Genomic DNA, 22,431 nt, shown 5'->3' with positions numbered 1-22,431 from the left:
GAATCCCCACTAGATGGCAGCTGCAGATTCCTAAATGAGTTTTGTAATTCAAAATTGTAGGGCTTCTCCCTTGCAAAACTTGATATTTCTCAATGGGCATAAATATTTATCTGAGTCAGACATTGGTGCCTGGCTGAATTAGTGTTTTCCTGTCACTGCTAAATTTGCATTATTAGTAACTTCTCCTGAGGTCTTTCCAAACATGGAAAATACCCATCATGTGTGTAGTTCATGGAATATTGAAAGTAAGGTGCCCAGCTGCCTTCTGGAGTATCTACCCAGTATGAATTTACAGATTAAATTTGTCTATTTACTAATTAAATTAGCAGATGACACCACACAGGAAAGAGTATCAGACACCCCAGAAGACATAGAGTTCAACAAGATCTTAAACACGCTGGAAAAGTGGGCAAATGAGAACAAGATGCAATTCAATAAGGAGAAGAGGAGAGTTCAACATCTGGGTCACAAAAACGAGAACCCTGCATATGGGATGGGAGATGCACTTCTGGATAGCACTGTGTGTGAACATGATGTTGGGCTACTCATGGATTGTGTTGTGAGGCAGAAAAGAAGGTAAATGCAGTCTTGGGCTGTATCAACAGAGGCATCATATCAAAATCACAAGATGTCATAGTCCCATTGTATACTGCATTAGTCAGACCCCACTTGGAGTACTGTGTGCAGTTCCAGAGGCCTCACTTCAAAAAGGAGAGTGACGAGAATGATCTGGAGCCTGAGGACCAAGCCCAATGAGGAAAGGCTGAGGGACTTGGGAAAGTTCAACCTGGAGAAGGAGAGTTGAAAGGGGACATGATTGCTGTCCAAGTATTTGAAAGGAAGAGGGCAGGGAAAGGTTCCTGTTGGCAGCAGAGGATAGGACCCACAGTAATGGGTTTAAACTATGTGGAGAATATTGGCTAAATATCAGGAAAAAAATGTTCTCAGAGTAGTTCATCAGTGGAATTGACTGCCTAAGGGGAAGATGAACTCCCCCACTGACAGTTTTCATGCAGCAGCTAATTATCCTGGATGCTTTAAGTTGATCCTGCATTGAGTAGGGGGTTGGACTAGATGGCCTGTATGGCCCCTTCCAACTCTATGATTCTATGAATATTTTGTGGAAAGCTGGCACTCAAAGAAATTGTTATTAATTAATTGGTTATGGTATACATGAGAGGGACTATAGTTTCTGTCTCTTATACTAAAGTAAAATCCAGGTGGTATACTGCCATAATTTGCAAGAATGCACAGCCATGTCTTGAAAGATACAGCACATGCACCCTGAGCATTTATGTGCTGCTGCAGCACGTTTTAAAATCAAACTGAGAAGTAAAAAATGTGACATCTGTTGTCTTGACTAAAATGTATGCTTCTGCTACAGTGGACAACAAGCTGTAGATTACCATATAGATCTTTCTGTATTCAGCTTCACATAGAATCAGCAATATCTTTTACAAATTATATAGCTTCTAGATCCAATAAATACAAATTAACAAGGCAATTAACTTCTTACATTATATATGTAAGGATCGTATCCTCTCTTAATATAATTATTTGATATCTAAATCAGATGCATATGGAATACTGTATAGCTAAAGATCATTCAATGTGCTCGTCATCCTCATGCTTCTGTTGGAGGCAGCTCTGTTAAAGTATTGTAAACATTTTAAAGATTCCATATTTATTTTTGTATATTTGAATTAATTAATTTTTAATAATTTCACTAATTATTTTTTTTCAAAAATAATTAATTCCTACCCAATCAGGAAACCTGTCCAGGGCTATCAAACCCCTGCTGTGAAAGCCTGGAATAAGGATTACAACCATAAATATATAGGCTCTGGAACAATAGGTCTTGGTGCTCAGTATGTCATCTAGTCCAGTGGTCCCCAACCTTTTTATCACCGGGGACCACTCAACACCGGGGATCACTCACCGGAGACCACTCAACGCCTTTTACTGAGGCCCGGTGCAGGGGGGTAGTTTACTCCTCTACTCTCAACCACTGCCCTAGCGCTCTCTGATCGCTATGGTAATGTTTAAACATCCCTTCAAAATAAGATACAGACACGCCACAACAATGAACATAAGGAACATTTTATTTTCATGGAAATTTTAACTCATGACAATGACCAATCAATGGGAACGCTGAGCTTGTTTGGGAGTGATGGGAGACAATGACACCCAAAGTGTGTTGTAAAGGGCTGGGGGGGATGAAGTAAAGGGCCGGGGGGGGGGGAGAAGGCGTCCTTCGGGGCCCACCTCCAATTAGTCGAAGGACCATATGTGATCCATGGCCCACAGGTTGGGGATCCATGGCCCACAGGTTGGGGATCGCTAATCTAGTCTATAAGCCTCATGAAGTAAGATCTGTATTCTTTATACAATCATGATGATGATCCATGGTATAGTTTGCTCACAGTTGTGAGGAAGGGCTTTGATTTTAAATATTCCTGGGTATTTGCAGGTAGAGCTTGGACATTCACAGAAACTCCAAGTTAAAATGATGGAAATGATTTCAGTGTGCTGGCATGATGCTGGCCCATGCTCCTTTCCCACCATTTCCTCCCAAAGACTCATAGTACCATTGAGTTAGAAGGGACCATACAGGCTATCTAGTCTAACTTCATGTTCAATGCAGGGTCAGCCTAAAGCATCAATTAACAGTGATGCTGGAAGCTTTCCCACTAGAACAGGACCCCTACTTGAAATATGCCCCTGCAAGAAAACCTCATTATACATGTAAGAATATTTTTGTCGTATGTTTTTGTCATATAACTTGTTATACAAAAAAGAGGAAGAGTAATTGGCCTCCATTTTCAGTGGAGACCAACGTTACTCTAGATCAGGGGTAGTCAAACTGCAGCCCTCCAGTAATGGGATCATTCTAGGCGAGTGGAGATGTCCTTAAGACAGAGAATTGTCTAGCATGTAGATGTTTGTTCTTATTGTAGAGGCTTTAATGAGGTGTTTGAAGAAGCTGGTAAAATACCCACCTGTGCATGCTGGTTCTTGTGAATCTTTCAGAGCTATCTGTATCTTATCTTTGTGGTGGTGGTGGGGGGGGGGGGAGAAAACTGCCTATCGATGCTGGTGGGGTGCTGTACTTGAATATAGCTCTGATGGTTAGCCTCATATGCCAGTCCTTGCACAATATAATTATATACCTCTGGATCATCTTTAACCCTCCCCACCGCTCCAGAGGAGCGGGAGGAATAAAGGAGTAAGGGCAAGTGGGGAGGAGTTAGGGCGGGCCCTGTCCGGGATAAAAACTCGGAGATTGGGCCCTCCGAGTGTCACTCTAGGGCCAAGCAGCCAATGGGGAGCCGCGCTTTGCGCGGCTCCCCATTGGCTGGTTGGCCCAGCCTCGCCTGGGCCGGCCGGGGAGTTGCCGCTCAGAGGAAGAAGCCTTCCCCAGCGGTAAGTCCTCCGGCCGGCTTCCCCTCGCCCACGGAGCCTTCTGCCGGGCCCTGGGGCAGGCTTGCCTGTCCTTGGGCCCGCCAGAAGGCCACAAAGCCCACTCCCGAAGTCCCGAGCCTTCTGCCAGGCCCTGGAGCAGCCGAGACTGCTCCTGGGCCCGGCAGTAGGCCGCAAAGCCTGCCGCCCCCTTCCCAAGCCTTCTGCCGGGCCCTGGGGCAGCCAAGCCTGCCCCTGGGCCCAGCAGAAGGTCCCAAGGCCACCTACCTTACTCTGTTCCTCCCTTCCTCCCAGCATTCCCTTTGTTTTCCCCTTTCTCCCTTCCTCCCTCTCTTCCATCTGCCTCTTTCTGGCTACCTGTTTCTTTCCCTCTTCTTCTGTCTCTATCTTCCTCCCTTTCTTTCTGTCTTTCTGTCTCTCTCCTTTTCCTCCTTCCTTCGCCCCATCCCTCCACCCACCCATCATGCTAGGGCCCGCTGTTTTTTGCCCACAGCGGGCTTAATATCTAGTAGAACCATAAAATAATAGAGTTGGAAGGTACCTCATGGGTCATCTAGTCCAACCCACTGCACTATGCAGGACATTCACAACCCTATCGCTCATCCACTGTAACCTGCCACCCCCTTAAGCCTTCACAGAATCCACCTCTCTGTCAGTTGGCTATCCAGTCTCTGTTTAAAAATTTTCAAATATGGAGAACACATCACCTCCCGAGAAAGCCTGTTCCACTGAGAAACTGCTCTAACTGTCAGGAACTTCTTCCTGAGGTTTAGACAGAATTTATTTTGAATTAATTTGATCCCATTGGTTCTGGTGCATCCCTTTGGGGTAAGAAAGAACAACTCTGCTCCATCCTCTACATGGCACCCTTTTAAATACTTGAAGATGGTTATCAATCCCCTCTCAGTCATCTCCTCTCCAGACCAAGCTCCCTCAATCTTTATACGTCTTGGTCTCCAGACTCCTCACCATCTTTGATGCCCTCCTCTGGACACGCTCCAGTTTGTCTGCATCCCTCTTCATCTGGGGTGCCCAAAAGTGAACACAGGACTCCAAGTGAGGCCGAACCAGAGCAGAGTACAGTGGTACCATCACCTCCAGTGATCTGGGCACAATACTCCATTTGATGCAGCCCAAAATCCCATTTGCCTTTTTAGCCACCGAGTCATAGTGTTGACTCATGTTCAATGTATGGGTCAATGTATGGACTCCTAGATCACATGCTACTGCCAAGACAAGTCTCCCCCATCCTATATTGGAAGGTTTTGAGGATTATTATAGAGCTGGTAATATGTTTAATCAAATTATATATTCTTTGTCTGAGGGGAGGAAACAATTACATTCACTTTCTTCAACCAACTGTATTTAAGATTCTCTTTTTCTTGCTCTGAAGGCATCCTCCTTTTGTAAGTTTGTCCAATTTATCTGAGTATGCCAATTTATCTTAGTAATGAAATGAGAAGAAATAAATTACAATTATTTACTGGTTATAGTTAATATCCAAGGAAGTCTTCTATAATTTTCCTTTTATTTTCTACCTGTCATTTCCAAAGTGTAGAAATTACTCAAATGGCAAGAGTATTTGAATCAGGATAATCTGTTCAGGAAAGGGCAGCATACAACAACAACAACAACATCAATTATTATTATTTTTTAAAATTGCTTTTAAGTTAAAATTATGACTTCAAGAGCTTTGATTACAAATATGAGACCCTTAGATAACTAAAGTGCAGTTAAAATATGGGGAAGTCCTTGGTCATGGTAAAGGAAATAAAGAAAACTTTTGGGCATATCATATGCACTGCCATCCTGTGCATGTTTACTCAGAAATAAGTCTTTCTGGTTTCTAAGAGGCTTATTGACTGATTATGCATGGGGCAGATAGCCTAGGCTGGTAGCAACAGGGCAGTGGGGCTAATCCCTGCATATGCATGATGTCGCCGCCATCCCAGCTCTGGCCTGAATCAGGGCCTCGGATGGCCCACAACAAGGGAATGCATATTCTTCCACGTTCACTGTTTTGCTGCAGAGGCCTGGCTGTGGCAGGCCCCCACACCTATGGTGTCCCTGCACAGACACAAAATACCCTATTCAGCTTCATGGTGCTGCAGAGCTGAACGGGGCATTTCTGCACCCCCACAATGGTGTGATAGCAGCATACCGCTATCCCACCATCCTGCAGTGGGATCCATATGCCCCTCATCCCCCTACTGCTGCTGCCACCATGAGGTATGGTGGACCTTTTCCACCCTGGATTTGTGCATGCACACACCCAACTCCGGGGTGGACCTTGTACACTGGGGAAATTCTTCCCCTCTGCATACACAGGATGTAGTAAGGCAAGGTGCCCCAGTAGGAATCGGCAGTGGCCTGGTGTGGCTACCACCGTGCATAATCAGTCATTTCTAAATATATACAAACTCTTCAAAAGGGCTTCCTGACCTTTTTAATCCCACAGGTGCCTTTGGAATTTCAAGAGGAGGTGGTGAATACCGTCCCCAAAAGGCTGCCACAGGAGGTGAAACCAAACCCCAAGTGGCTGATACAGGAAGCACAGCCAAACACAATATCTCCCTTCTTGCTTTGGAAAAGAATCCTATGGCAAGCATGCTGAATACATGAGCATGCTTTATTCAGACGCAAGCTACTGATCTGGCATGTTTAAGGCTAGATTGTGATATATTTGTTCACTTGGTGAACCTGGGTTTCCTGAACCCAGCTTGTTTTCCCCGCTGTCGCAGGTCAGTTGCAGAAATAGATTTTCCAAGGTTAGAAGAAGTCTTTGTAGGCTTGAACTACTATTTGGGCTGTGGGAGGGGGCTTCTGCCTTGGTGTACAGCCAGCTTGGTGTAGTGGTTAGGAGTGTGGACTTCTAATCTGGTGAGCCGGGTTTGATACTGCACTCCCCCACATGCAGCCAGCTGGGTCACCTTGGGTTCGCCAGGACACTGATAAAGCTGTTCTAATCAAGTAGCAATATCAGGGCTCTCTCAGCCTCACCCACCTTACAGGGTGTCTGTTGTGGGGAGAGGAAAGGGAAGTCAACTGTAAGCTGCTTTGGGACTCTTTTGGGTAGAGAAAAACAACATATAAGAACCAGCTCTTCTTCTTATGCCCAGGCCACTTTCAGACATTGCCCATTCCCCTGGCACATTATATAAATACCTTTGGAGGCACATGTGCAGTATTCCAAGCTCATGCTTTTCCAAACTGATGTAAATAACTAGGGGGTGTTTTAGTGTCTGAAGATAGCACAGGGTGAAGGTGGGAGCCCCTTCTTTCCCCTAAGCAGGAGTTGAAGCCGAAAAAAGATTTTCCCTCATCAGTTTAAAGACATTAGCTGTACTAAATAAATGCCATCTTTGTTCTAATCAATGTCCAATCAATATGTAATAATAGAGACTGTGTGAGTAAAGGGACCCTTAACATTTTAATATTGCAGTGTTTGCGCAGTCATAGAATTGCATGATAGTGAGTGTTGTAAATAAATCTCTTAAGAAGTATATTGCAAAAAAGGTAAACTTACCTTTTTAAGTTGATCCAGTTCATGTTCAGATCAAAAGAAGAGTAAGAATTATAATCTAGAGTACTTTCCCTCTCACGTGGCCACTTGTCTGGCATCACCTGTATGGGAGCAGGAGGGCGCTGTATCTACAGGAGAGACTTGTAGAGATATGTGTTTCCAGGGGAGGTCATTTGAAATTAATGAGAGGACAAAGATAGAAAGGAGGGGTCAGGGAGCAGCTCCCAGGTTAAGGCATAAAGAGGCATCCTGTTCAAGAAGATAACACGTGTTACCCATAGAGTGATGCAGGGCCCCTCTCTGTAACTCCTTCAAAACATATAGTTGTAAATGTTGTGGTAAAAGAAGCAATCAGTACAATCTACTTTTCAAAACACAAGTAGCTTAGACAGTTTGATTGTATAAGTAGATATAGTAGATATTATGGCTATTAAACTTTACAAGTTCTTGAAGGTTCCTAGTGTCTAACCAAACAAAAGGGACTGTCTTCAGTTAGAAATGCCAGCTCTTGTGCCTTATTGTTTAATAATAATTTATTTTATGTTGGAATTGGTTAGTATGGGTATTATAAAATTAAAGGATGTGGTCAACCTAATGTTTTCCTCCTTGGCTGAACTCAGAGGGGAAAATTCCATCTTTCCGCAAACAAGATTTTTAGATTGTATAAACTTAATTAATCTTTTTAGGGACATTCTAGAAGTTATCTCAAAACCAGGCCAAATTGTATGTAGAAGGTCATAGTCTTGTTTTTCTTGAAGCAATCCTTTCATCTCCTCAATGGGTGGATAGATGTAGAAAAATTACAAGAGGCAAGATGTTCTCTGGGAAAATAAAGACTTGGAAAAGATTTGGGGGTAAAAGTAAACTTTTCCAACCTATAACCAAAGCAAATAAATAGTTTCCCCCAAACAAATCCTACTAACACTCCTTTTGGCAGGTTTTAGGACATTTAGCTCAAGGTTACATGCAATCAGATTGCACTGGTGTTTTTCAGCCTCGGCCTTTTTATTATCCAAATGTGTCAAAATTAATGGCCCCCTTAAGAGTTGTGCAAAATGATTCTCTTCATTTGGAATCTATTATTCACAGGTGACTGTGATGCCCTCTCAAACAGTTGCACAAAGACAAAACTTGTATTGCATGCCTAACCATAAAACTATGGAGGGTAACATCCATTAGCCACAATTTGAGGCTAGATTTTAAGGTAATGCCTGCATAGAAACTTACTTGATTTCCCTTTTGGCACTTTATTACTGAACTAAAAGAAAGGCAAAAATCCATCAGGAAAAGTCGTTTTTGTGAAGGAACTTTGATCTCTCACTGTGCCTTTGTATTGTGTGGGCAGTAGAATTTTGTTGGCTTTATATATCCAACTCTGCCTTTTATGCAGGCAGGCCAGAGACAACATAAAATGTGGAAAGCCCTTCATTAATGTTCATTGTTTACCACTTTTACATTAATTTAAAGTGTCAGCCTATAAACACCATTGTCTTCGGGGAAAAAGTCTTGTTTGCAAAACAAATTCCTACGAGTTTGTGGTTTTATAATCACTTTCTGGTGATGGTTCCAGAAGAGTAATCATCTTGTTCCACAGTAACAAGATGTGCTGTGGTATCAGACACAGTTCCTGCCAAGCTGGGAAGTGAGGTTAGATAGAGGTGGATGTGGAGGAAGGGAAAAGGCCTCATGGCCAACACGTGGGGCAGGAAGAGCAGAAGCCTGGTGACTCAGCTCGGCTTCCTTGAAAGCCTTTCTAGTGATCAGGTTAAGAGTAAATCGATTTCCCTACTGCTTACTCTTGGGGCTTGAAATGAGGGCTAAGTGACACATAGGCTAAATTTCTGCCTGTATTCCCTTCCCTGCTGAAACTTTAATTTCTAATATGTTGTAACTCTAAGAGTACGGGACAATCTATGTGGTACTTCATGTCAGGGAAGCTACTTAACACTTTCCCACATTGCTCCTTACAGCTAAACTAGATATTACAGGGGGCCGGCAATGCCATCTTAAAGTAGATTTTGCCATTTTAAAATGCTGGGGTGGGCGGTACAGTTGGAACAGGCAACCTTTGAAGTGCTGAAAGTGCCCGGGGAAAGTTTGTTGCAGCACTTGAGAAGGCACAGTAGATTGGACCCATGGCCACCATAACATTTAGTGTGGTCCATATTTCCTTTGGTAGTAGAGTTTCCACATTGACCAAGATCACATTGTCATTGGCTCCCAAGCATTGCCGTGGGGATGCTCCCTGCCAGGTGGAAGACTTAAGAAACTGTAATACACATTATGACTTGGATCATATTCTTTGGTTTTGCTACCTCTGCTCTTCATCTGTTATGATAGCAGGTCCTCCACTGTAGAGATTTCTCCTGTGGCACTAGGCCCTTTTGGGCTTCTGGGAAGACACTGGACATGTGTGAATGCCTAGTGCCAGAGAAGTGCACTCTGCTGTGAAAAACTGACTTCACAGCAGACAAAGAAGAGTTCAAATGAAGGATCCAAGAACAGGTGGACATGAAATGCCACACAGGCTATTTCAAGCTGCTTTCGTGTGATCAAAACAAAATACTGATCAAGCATCAGAGGCTGTTTTCACATGAGCCTTGGTAAGAAATGCCCTGCATCTCAAATGAAGCTGGCTGTATTCTATGGAAAGGCATTCCATAAGCAAAACACCTGATTTCTAATGGCTTTAGATGTTGGGGAATATATGCATCTTGAATGTTTGGTTTTTGAAGCCTTGATGATTTATTGTACATCCGTCAGCATTAGTGTTGGCTGCCATTATGTCTTGTTTTCTCTTTGGTGCCTTTAACAAAGTGAACCACAAATGGATGTTTAAAGAAAAAGAACTGAATTTAATTAGAAACTTAATGAGTGAGAAACTGGCACAAAATACTGTAATTGGAGAAATAAACTAAGTTGTCCTTTAGTCTCGTTCCATTGTGCAGTTTGGAGCCCTGGGTAGTTGTTCTTTGGCTAGTTTTGAGCATTATAAGCCAAAGTGGCTCCAGTGGTAAATGCAGGCTTAGTTTGGCTTGTTTATAGCTTGTGATTTGCTCCAGGGAACTGAATCTCAATCAACTAATGCATGTATATTAATAAATCAAATTTAGCTCTGCTTTTACAGCAGAACCACACATGAGTCTTCTCCCCAAATACTTTTGGACACACACAACTGCAAATTTGTATTAAAGAAACTATCTTGTAAACTAGGTGAAAACCAGACTGCACTGAAGGCATAAGGCAAATCACAATTACTCTGTAAGTTATGACTACATTATGAGTCACTGGATTTGGCTTCTAGCAGGAATGTATTGACTCCACAGATATTTGATTAGGGCTATCATTTATTTTTTTAAAAATCCACAGCTTATAGGTTTTCTTATTGCAGAAAGAAGTAAATATAGCATTTGCAACAATGTTACAAAAGGATTTCTGGAAGAACTGCCAATAGCTTGTTGTTAGGTGCGAAGTCGTGTCCGACCCATCGCGACCCCATGGACAATGATCCTCCAGGCCTTCCTGTCCTCTACCATTCCCCGGAGTCCATTTAAGCTCGCACCGACTGCTTCAGTGACTCCATCCAGCCACCTCATTCTCTGTCGTCCCCTTCTTCTTTTGCCCTCAATCGCTCCCAGCCTTAGGCTCTTCTCCAGGGAATCCTTCTCATGAGGTGGCCAAAGTATTTGAGTTAGCTAATAGCTAGGGTGCAGAAAATGGAGGGCATGGAGAAGTAAATCCTCCCCATGCACCCAAAGAGAAGGTTTAATATAGTTTTCTGATTTGTGTTTGTGTGTGTGTGGTATACCTAAGGGCATGCTGCCTCAAGGATGTGTCAGCAGCAGTCCCAGGTCAGTGGTCGCTATGGAAGTGGCTACAAACACAGTTTCCTGTTTAACTGGATTCCCTCTGTTATGACAGATGGGATTATATTTGCCTACAACAAAAGCAAGAGTTCCTGTAGCTCATTCATTTTTAAAACTATAAAATAAAGTTGTGACATTATTCATACTCAGATATTGTGTCCCCTTGCCTGCATCACCTTCTTTGTTGCTGGGTCTCTGTTACAGGTTCAAGCAAGTAACATTTTTAAGTGAATGTATGAAGTATCTTAAATTGGATATGCCACAGTACTTTAACACTCACCATTAACAGATGTGTTCAAATGATTGACCAGGTGATATGTCTGAATTCTGTCTCTGCATTCTCTTGCTATACTAGCAAATATTATATGCCTTTTCTGCATATTACCTTATCTTATCCTTCTTGTAGGCGGATGTTATAATGAAATCAGAAGAGCGTGCAAATGAAATTCAGCGGCTTGAGCAAACCATACAAGATCTGAAATCAAAAATTGCCGAGTTAGAGAAACAGTTTCCGGCAGCTGAGTTGCCAATTTCCTGTAGAACTCAGCAGAACGAAATCAAGCCTCCAACTTCTGAAGGGCTCTCTGACACAGGTCTTCATGAGGAGGAACCATGTAACCTGTCTAAAACAATATCTGCAAAATCAGTACAGACTTCACCAACAGAAGATTGTTCAATACACACAATGCCTTCAGCCAGCACACTGCCACAGCTTCTCCAAGGGGATGCAAGTCAAGGGCCAACTCAACCTTTGCCAACACTTGAGTCACAAACCACCTTTTGCTCGGAAATATCTTTAGTTCTCTCACCCAAACGGATTTCAGTACAGCTGGATGCTGCCCAAGATAAACAACCTTTGCCACGGCCTTCAGGACTAGATGCTAATTTATTACCTTCTGAGGAATTTATATCATCCCATCCACCTCTAAGTACTGAAAGTATTGCTTGCAGTGAACATTCCCCATCCTTAAATTCTCATCCCAATTCCAGCTCTCCCACTGGATTGTCTAGTTCCCTGCCTGGAGCAGGTGGCCTTTTTTTAACTTCATCTGGCTCAGGTGTAATACCTCCACCACCATACCTACCTGCCTCAGGATACCCCCCGTCTTCATCTTGCCCAATGCCACCTCCTGCCCCACCATTGCCTGGTGAAGGTATTCCTCCTCCACCACCATTACCACCTCTGCCTGAAATGGGCATGCCTCTTCCTGCCTCTGCTGTGTGTTTTGCAGTTATCCCTCCTCCTCCTCCTCCTCCTCTGCCCATGGATATGCCACCTCCACCATGTTTTTCTGGAATGACAGTGCCACCCCCTCCACCTTTGCCAGGGGCAGCTATACCTCCTGCACCACCACTGCCTGGCAAGGATGGTCCACTCTTGTCCTCTCTTCCTCCTGGACTGCAGATACCTGCTACATCCCCACCTTTGGCAAACATGGGAGTGCCACCACCACCACCACCTTTACCAGGAATGGGAGTGCCTCCACCTCCCCCTTTGCCAGACATGGGGGCACAACCTTGTCCCCAGCCATTACTGGGAATACCACTCCCTCCTCCCCCTCCCCCTTTGCCAGGAATGGGTGTTCCCCCTCCTCCCCCACCTTTGCCAGGCATGGGTGTTCCCCCTCCTCCCCCACCATTACCTGGTGTAGGTATCCCCCCACCTCCTCCACCTTTGCCAGGCATGGATGTGTTGCCCCCTCCTCCACCTTTGCCTGGAGCTGGAGCTCCTCCTCCTCCTCCCCCACCTTTGCCTGGTATGGGTGTGCCACTTCCATCAACTGCTAGCCTTCCACAAGTTTCTGGGTTTCTTCAACCCCCCTTGCCAACTGGTTTATTTGTAATGGGGATGAACCAGGAAAAAGGGAGCAGAAAACATGCAATAGAACCTTCTCGACCAATGAAGCCTCTTTATTGGACAAGAATTCAGCTACATCATAAAAGGTAATACAAACAATGGAAATTCTGGGTTAGTTTCTTTTAAGCTTTCCAAACAAAATTGAGTCATTAGGGTTGCCAGCTCTGGGATGAAAATACCTGGGGATGAAGCCGAGGGAAGTTGGGATTTGGGGAGAGAAGGGACCTCAGGACTATATAAAGTCATAGAATTGATCCTTCAAACTAGTCATTTTTTCCAAGGGAACTGATCTTGATCCCCTGCAAGTCAAATGTAATAGCAGGAGATTTCCAGGTGCCACCTGGAGGTTGGCAATCCTATGTGTTCTATAATAGCTGCATTGAAACTGAGAAAATCCCTAAATTGTACCACTGTTATTTGTTGTGTCTCTGAAAATAGGAATAATCCTGTTTATTAGTAGTTCATCATTAGCTTGTATGCCAATCTGAGAGAATGCTAGGACTCTTCCATACTCCCCCTTCCCACCCCCCATAGGTGGTGTTTCGGTACAGCAATGCTTATTGTGTTTCTCTCTGAATTAAATGTAAATCTAACATATGTATATTTTCGGAATTGTTTTGCGAAAAATGTCACTCAGCAAAAGAAGTGTTGAGACACACACCATGGTCTCTTGAGCCATATGTGGAAGCAGTACTAGGTCCTCCTCACTGCGATCTTCAAGTGGCCTATCTGTCTCCATAACTTAGTGAGAGATAATCCCGTGTGAACCTGTGCGGTGGGGACTAGCTCAACACTGGGTTATGGATATGATTTATCTGGATGACGATTGCCTCAAGGGACTTCAGCGGTGCAGCTGCTGCATGTCTGAACCGGCCCTCGTGACATTAAGAAAGGCTTTGTCTCTCATGGTGCTTTGCAATGCAGAAGTCTTGCTCTTGTCAGCAGGGAAGGAGCCTGGCAGAAGGGCAGACTTGGGGAGAAGAATTGTGCGCACAGCAGAGGAGTGTCAGGGCCGGCCTACCCGTGCAACAGAATGAAGGGGCAGAATCCTGGGAAGGTAGTGTGCTGTCCTACTTGAGATGACCAGGAAGTAGTCCCAGTTTTGCTTCCTCTTCCCTATGTTTTTGAAAAATATGATTAAATATTTTAAATATTTAAACATACTTTAATTATATTTTTAAAAAGCCCGCTTTAAGTAGGAAATTAGTAGTTTGGGGAAAAGTCCAGGCTGTTCCTTGATGTGTCACTTTTAAATGCATTGGAGCATTTTTTTTTAAAGTCATCCCTTACCTGTAGTCTCAAGTAGGACAGTAGACACTACCACCTTTTGCCTTATTTCCGTCTTACTCTGCTGCAGGCCTTTGACAGATCAATTTGGAAACCTCCAGCTTTGGCACAGGCAAGGAATGTGTGTTAGCAAAGCCAGTGCTTAATCTGAAAAAAATCAGAAACACCAGTCATTAAACCTCCATGAAAGCCATGCCCTCTGATGATATTCTGTCCTTGAATTCCAGATGAATGAGAACAAGCCTGTGTATGGATTGCTGCCTTTTCCCTTATTGCGGTGGTTAGGAATTGCTCCCCCAACTGTTATCAGTAAATGGATCACTTTCCCAGCCTTGTGTTCCAGTCTCCCATCCACACAGCTTCTTTTTAGTGTTAAAGAAAATCTTGGGAGATCCAATCATGATTGTGTGTCAGTGTGGAATTTTGCCACAAGAGCTTTGCATGTTCTCATCAGCTTTACTGCTATTTAGAAAGGACTGGGTCATGACACTGAAGACATGCCTTGTGTTCTAAACCCTAATAATACCAGAAATTGCACATAATGAGATTGTCAGTTGTTTTAAACAGGCTTACTAAGTACCTACTAAAGGAAGCTGAATTTGCCTAAATGAATGAGCAGGTAGTGTTAACAAGGAGTTATAGAAATTATCTTAGCTAAGTGGGGAAAATCTGTGTAGATGTATTAGCTGTTGCAGAAGTCCCAGTTCTGTTCCTGCTAAATTTAACAGATTCGTTGTAATCTATAGATGTTGTAAAATTGCTTTATATAGATGAAAAGCTTAGATTCAGTGACTTGCTCAGGATCATTTGGGGAAATCTCAAATGGATTCAGAGGCCCATATATTCTTACACTCCATTATTGTCTTAAAATTTGCTCCAATTCATATAAAGCAGACCTGAGCGGTGTAGGCATGCCTGGTGTTGGATGTTTCTCATATTGTAATTGCATGCTCTCAAATCCTTGAATACTAAATGCAACAAATAGTGAATTTAAGCACAGCCAGTATTCAGATTTTCATCCTTAGCCTCCATCTGAAAATTGGGAGTTTGTCAAATTTAGCAATCCACCCATTATAAAAGTGGACTTTGAACTCTGCTTTCAAAGGTCTGACTCTTTTACTTAGACACAGTGACTAAGTGCCTGCTCACTTCAAAGTTATGGGATTTAATTAATTAGTAGCCTGCCCCAGTCTACTTCAGAGGTATTTGAGTCATTCCTTGTATGAAAAAGGGAAAAGATTTCTAGTAACTCTACCTGAAACCCCTTGTATGTGAAATCAGGAGATAGTGTTTCATTTTGAAAAGGGAGGGTCTGGGACTCAAATGTGCCTGAAAGTTATGCCCTCAGATGTAGATCCTTTATCCTTAACTCCTTAATGTGCATGGTCTTTTAAAGTGGAGGACAATACAAGTGATCAGAGGCATGCTAGAGTGGTGTAATGTTTAAGAGTGCTGGACTAGGGTCTGGAGACACAGGTTCAAATCCCCCGCCTGCCATGGAAGCTTGCTGGTAATTTGGGGTCAGTCACATACTCTCAGCCCTAATCTATCTCACAGCAGTGTTGTGAGGATACATTGCAAAGAATGATATAAGCCCCCATTGGGGAGAAAAGCAGGATGTATATGAATGTAAATAATAAATAAATGCTATGATCACTTATGCAGGTCCCCTTCATGTGGAAAACAGGTTCTAGGGCTGAGCCCTGTCAGCAGGAAAAAGGCACAAAGAGAACTCAGAAGTAGAGGGTGCAAGGGATGGTTCTATCTGGTAACAGTGTTTTCTTCCCATGTCACAATGTGTTGTTGTGGCCAGTGTGTGGCCATGCTGTCTCTGTGTGTGATTGTATGCGTGGGAATGGTTTTCAGAAAATTCAGTGGACGTTCTTTGAACCATACAAACTGAAGTTCTGTGTTTAACTTTTGCTGTGTCCTATACTGTGCGCATGATTTCCTTCCTCCATTTCTCTTGCCTTCTGACAGACTCCCCCATACCTGATCCCTCTTTCTCAAGTGGGGAAGATAAGAGCTGGTAAGCACATAATAAGACTATGCTACTAATGACTTCTTTTCAAGAGAGAAAGATGAAAATTCTCAGAAATTGAGAGAGACAGTAACTTTTTTGATGCAAATCTGCTTCAGACATGGACAGAGACAGCCTGAGATGTGCACTGATTATTGTCTGTAGTGATAGTTCTGGTTAGAATACATACTATCTGTTTTGGAAGTATTTTATTTTTATTCTTCTTGTATACTTCTTCAGCTTAATTGTATGGTTTATTTTAACTTCCAAATAATTGTTTTCCAGATCATGATCATTTTTTTTACTGCTGCCATAATAGCTGGCAGTCAGACATACTTATCGTATAATTGGATAGGTGGATGTCGATAATTAACTGTATATACACATAATCCAAGCAAATAATATGTGATGCTGTAGAGAATAGTTACAATGTACATTCTTATATATGTATCAATATTTCAGTTTCTTTTTCTTTGGAGGAATCTGTTTCAACTAGAAGAGAATGAATGCTGTTTTTTCAGTGCACAAGTGTAATATTCACTATCTATATTCCTTCCACCGTTTTGTAAACATTTAGTTTGACGTTGCCCTACATAGGTCTTTTGCTTAACTTTAGAGATTCTAATGCTTCACTTGTGTGGGAAAAAATTGAAGAGCCTTCCATAGATTATCATGAATTTGAAGAACTATTTTCTAAAACAGCTGTTAAAGAGCGGAAGAAACCGATTTCGGACACCATTGCAAAGACAAAGAACAAACAAGTGAGTACTCTGTAGCAAAATGTTTTTGTTCGGTTTGTTAAGTTGATGCAGACAAGTAATTGCAGAAATAAATTAACTAAACTTCCTGAAAGGAGGGAGGCATCAGGGGATAGGGGTAGACTTGTCCTCAGTAGTGCACAGCTGTTGCAGGTATAAAAGTGTACGGGAGGAAGAAGGGAAAAAAGGCAAAGGATCATGATGAGGTTGATGTGTTTTTGTGAGGGGGGAAGAAGAAAAGTTAAATGGTCAGACACTTGCCAAGTTAGGACATGAAGTCTAGGGCTTGGTGGGGGCAAAGGTAAAGAGAGGACTTTTTTTCAGTGGCAGCCTATGTTCCCTTTCAGGCTTAGGCAGACATGATGGGAATTTCCTGTGGGTTCATCTTATGAGACAACTTATATATATTTCTACACAGTCCTAAATGTTTAATATTGACTTGATTTGAGGACCAGCAGCCATTACCCCACCTTAATCCATCATCTCCATCTGGTTTGCTTCAGCTGCAAACAGTCTCATCTGACACGAAAAGCTTGCTGAAGGAGCAAGTTGACTGTGATTGGTTGGAATGGGCCTTTACTTGCCAAAAAGGCAGCTAGCATATAAAGTCTGCACAGACAGGGTTTTTAGTACATTATAGCATTGCCAATAAAGGTGGATTCTGTTCTCTCTGTGGTATATGTTCTCCTTGGTGAGGTTTTATCTCAATCCTTGCCTTTAAATATATGAAGCTGTCTTATGCTTTCATACCATTGATTCACATAGCCCACTATTACCTACGTTGATTTGTAGCAACTTCCCCAAGACCTCCACCAGGGATCTTATTTAATATAGTTATAATAATATAAATATTTGATCTGGGGAAGCAGAAGAAGAAACAGCAAAAGGTGAGATTTCTTTACTGGAGGCAGAGCCAGATCAATTCACAGTCAGAGTAGTTCAGCAGTGAAATAGGCTGCCTAAGGAGGTGGTGAGCTCCCCCTCACTGGCAGTCTTCAAGCAAAGGTTGGATGCACACTTTTCTTGGATGCTTTAGGATGCTTAGGGCTGATCCTGCATTGAGCAGGGGGTTGGACTAGATGGCCTGTATGGCCCCTTCCAACTCTATGATTCTATCATTCTATGATTCTAATTATTTATTGTTACATTTATTTGCCATCCTCTCTCCAGAGACTCAGGCTGGCTGCTTTGTCTGAGGAAACACTTTTGTAAGCTTTTGACAGCTTCCCCTTTATGAGGTTTGGCAGATGAAAGAAATATTCCAATTTTGGGAATATTTCTCAAAAGCAGCCAAGAAAATCTGGGGATCTTCCACTACTACATATGAAATAAAATCCTTTGGCATTGTCTTTGGAGAGTTTAGCTCCTCTGCTTTGATTCTGAAGCATGGATTAAGGTGGTATTTCACTTTTAGAACAAAGACCTTGTTGCTACATTATAAACTAGTGTTTCCCAAGAGATTTTGTAGTAGTATTCTGCATTTAATCACAGCAACTAGAATTGTTTTTGCCAGACACTAGAAAAGAGGATATATTTACTAAAATGCCAGACTACATAGACAAAATCAAACAAATACATATATTGGTTAAACTTACTGCTTTGAGAAACAGATTTGATGTCTAGCAAATCAAGATACTATGGCAGTCTCTAATTCAAATGAATCTTAGTAAAGTCCACTTATTTTTATTTTTATTTATTGGTAAAATTGTTCAATTCATTATAAAATGAAGGTTACTTGCCTTTTATAGCATGGCTAAATGATTCCTCTTTAAATTTATACAAGTTTTGTGTTTTTCTTTGATATGCTATGAATGTAAGCAAAACATAAAATTTTCTGAAAAACAAATGTCTGCAAGATGTCAAATTATTTAATCTTTAGTGAGGATTCAAAACTTTATCATAGTCTAACAGTTTATATAGACCCGAATATGGTGCCCATGGATACCATGATATCTTTCACGGCACCCATCAAGTGGATTAGAAAGTACATAGGACCAAGTTGACCTCTTACCCAGGAGGGTGTCTCAATTGTTATCAGAGATCTAATTGTCTGTGCAGATTCAAATAATGTTTCTGAGTCAGCTGCCATTACAGAGTTGGTTCTATCCTATTATTATTATTATTGCTCCTTTTCCCCAGTAATACATTTTAAAATTCTCCCCTTCACTTGGACATCTTCTGTGTATGTGACTCCGCCTTTCATAGCAGCCATTTTGTGGTTGGCTCTGCCTTCTGCAGGAGCCATTTTTTGGTTGTGTCCAGTGATGGACTGTCAAGGGTTACTTCCTAGTCTAAGAACCTTTGAGTGATAGACTGTTCAAATGAAAGTCTGTGGAGAGTCAGTTAAGGGATGGCATATGACAACTGACAGTTGAAGAGACATTTAAGCACTTATGATAGACAGGGAAGGAAGCTTAGAGAGTTAGTGGATCAAGGAAGATCCCCATCCAAGGCCAAAAGGGAAATAGCCAAAAGGGAAATAGCTTCTAGTTGAGTTTCAGGTGACTCTGCTCAAGCCATCCAGCAATGGCTTCCAAACATCTGGCAAATGGATCTGGGGGGGGGGAGTCTGGGCGGCTATGCATGAGGAGATGAGGAGTTGGGTGTCATCAGTATACTGATGGCAACCCAGTTCAGTGCTCTGGAGCAGCTGAGCCAGAGGGCACATAAAGATGTTTAAGAGTGTGGGGAAGGATGTTTAAGAGTGTGAGGAAGGAGCATAACCAGCTGATAGCTGTACCCTGTATCCCTGTCACAGCGAGGCGGTGGGCCAATAACTCATGGTTAACCATGTCAAAAGCTGCCAACAGATCGAGCATAATGAGAATGGTCAAACCACCCCAATCAAGCTTGCACCAGAGATCATCCATCACAGTGACCAGTACCGTCTTCACTCCGTAGCTAGGACAGAAGCCAGACTGAAATGGATTGATCACCAAAGTTTCCTTCAAGAATTCTAGGAGCTGGTCCCCCTGGCCCTGTCAACTACCTTACCCAGGAACACAAGATGCGAAACCGGGCAGTAGCTGGCAGGGTCCCACGTGTCCAAAGATGGATTGTGAGTGGGAGGGCATGTAGTTGTGAGTTCCTGCATTGTGCAGGGGGTTGGACTAAATGACCCTGGAAGTCCCTTCCAACTCTGATTCTATGATTCTTACCCATTGTACCAAGCTGGTTAGCCAGTGTGTAGAACAGGTTGCTTGACCAGAGGAACAACTGGTCTTTTTCTGTTCTTGGGTATAAGGAATCCTATTTTCATTATATTAAATTGAATAATTACATTTTCAGTTGTTGAAAAACTACTGGAATCAAAATAGAATATTTCAATATTTTCTGTAACCTAATTACATAATTGCTTCAAGCAGACAAGCAATTCTTTCAACTTCTATAATGCTTGCCCAGTATAATATTAAACTGAAAGCAATGTTACTTTTCAGCTATTTTAAAATACATCATAGTTAATAACTTCATGGTTTTGCCAAAGAAATGCCCAAACTGCTGTTGTCTTCAACTAAGTTTCCTGCCAGATGACTTACAATAGGGTAGTTCTATGTAAAATAAATGGGTGTGTCTGATCTGTTAAATTTGTTTATTTACATATCACAAGATTTAATGCTGCAAGGCTCTGCAAACAATAAAATTATGATTATTAAATTGGGTTTGGCAGATGGTGGTTAAATGGGAAGACAGTAGTTGTGGTTGAAACATTAGTGGATATGGTTTTTAATGACTGGAAATGTTTGTTTGTCTTTCAGTGGAAAGCATTTGATTATACTAGTTCAAAGTAATATTTTTTTAAAGTGGAGTTGAATACCTCTAAAGGTCTTCAGGAAGGGATGTTTTCTGCAAAACAAATGTTCAGTTCAGTAGATGAACAGAGACAGGCCATTGGTTTATCTAGGTCACCACTATCTACTGTGATTGGCAACAGATCTTCAAGGTGTCAAAACATAGATTTCTCCCCCCAGTCTGACACTTTTGATCAGTTATATTTTTTCTTTTCAAAAGTTTAATTGGAAGGCAGTTAACCTTTGGCAGTTAATAATGCATGTTCTTGAATTTGGAGGATAAATACCAAAGCCATTCTTACTAATATTCTCTTAATACTGTTAAGATGCAGCCACATAATCTATTGTAACAAGACTAGTTGTCCTTGGGATGTAACACATTCAGTGAAATAAATAACTGAACACATATGCTGTTCTTTGTAAATGTCTATGTCTTTTTTTAAGGGCAGACCTTGTGGAGGAAATCAATTTTACTGCCTTATGTAGTATGCCATTTTTAGAACTAAATAGATCCATATTATTTGAGAGGCTGAAATAATGCATGCTCGGTAAAGGTAAAGGTAAAGGTAAAGGTAAAGGTAAAGGTAAAGGTAAAGGTAAAGGTAAAGGTAAAGGTAAAGGTAAAGGTAAAGGTAAAGGTAAAGGTATCCCCTGTGCAAGCACCGAGTCATGTCTGACCCTTGGGGTGACGCCCTCCAACGTTTTCATGGCAGACTCAATACGGGGTGGTTTGCCAGTGCCTTCCCCAGTCATTACCGTTTACCCCCCAGCAAGCTGGGCACTCATTTTACTGACCTCGGAAGGATGGAAGGCTGAGTCAACCTTGAGCCGGCTGCTGGGATCGAACTCCCAGCCTCATGGGCAAAGCTTTCAGACGGCTGCCGTACCACTCTGCGCCACAAGAGGCATGCTCGGTACAGTGTACTATATGCAGTTTTACTTGAACTAGATTGCATAGATTCTTCTTCTGACTTCTAGCTTTTGCACATTTGCATATATTTTAGTGGCCTAGGGGGGTAAAAGGCATGAAAGAAGCCAGTGTTTAACACAAGGTCCGACCACTGTGTTTAACACCGTTGGCCCTACTTCCTCTTTGAAGGATGCATTAACCACCTCCTGGATTCATCTGAATATGTCTTCATGCTCCCTCTTGAATAAGTTGTTACAATTTACAGAGGGCAAATGTTTAGGACAGAGTTGATAGGCAGTACCTCACCAAGCTGCTTGACAGCATCATTGTACTACAATAACTGAACTTTGTCCAAGAAATTATGATCTAACTGAATTCCAAATCTTGCTATTGCTATAATGACATAATTAAGGTTAGAATGGATTTGGGTGATTTTGTTTGTAAAATGTCTAGCAAGATTGACACAGTGAGCTGTCAGATTTTCTGAGAATAGTTATCTACAGAGAAAATAGTGTCAGAAAAATAAATACTCTGATACCATCATTGCTATTGAATAGGCATAATAATGTGCACTAAACTATTTTTGGTCAGATTCATCTCTTAAAATGAACAGAGAAATTAAAAGAGAAAAGTAATACTACTGAAATGATAAAGGGTGTCTTCCTTTTGAAGAACCCCATAGAACTAGAAAAGATTTGTATTATTTTTTAGCTTATGCTAGAAGATAAGTATTTGAAGTTGGCTAATTTTCAATAGACAGAAGAACAGGGAAAACATACAGGGCTGCATAATTAACCTGAATGAGATAACTGTCGTGTTAATATAGTTTAGGGATACAGTATAATAATTATATATAAAAGAATATTTTTGTAAGCTAAATAAAAGACAGAATACCAGTAATAAAAACAGAATGTAATGTCTGACTGAAAATCCATGTTAATGACAAGAAATTAAATTTATTGACCAAAATCAACAATGCACAGGGAGTATATTGAATAACT

The 22,431-nt window shown here is 42.0% G+C and overlaps 1 protein-coding gene across 2 annotated transcripts in view; it reads left to right on the top strand.

Moving 5' to 3' along the window:
* FMN2 (formin 2) overlaps positions 1-22,431 on the top strand; it is a 223,718-nt gene that overhangs the window by 69,425 nt on the left and 131,862 nt on the right. For both annotated transcript variants that reach the window (XM_077345246.1, XM_077345237.1), the window contains 2 exons: positions 11,216-12,753; positions 16,591-16,735. In XM_077345246.1, the coding sequence (XP_077201361.1) occupies positions 11,216-12,753; positions 16,591-16,735 (1,683 nt within the window). The remainder of the gene's footprint in view (positions 1-11,215; positions 12,754-16,590; positions 16,736-22,431) is intronic.

This window comes from Paroedura picta, chromosome 1, assembly GCF_049243985.1.
Source record: "Paroedura picta isolate Pp20150507F chromosome 1, Ppicta_v3.0, whole genome shotgun sequence".
NCBI classification, from domain to species: domain Eukaryota; kingdom Metazoa; phylum Chordata; class Lepidosauria; order Squamata; family Gekkonidae; genus Paroedura; species Paroedura picta.
The sequence above is the reverse complement of the archived record's forward strand: the minus strand, read 5'-3'. Positions and strand labels throughout refer to the sequence as shown.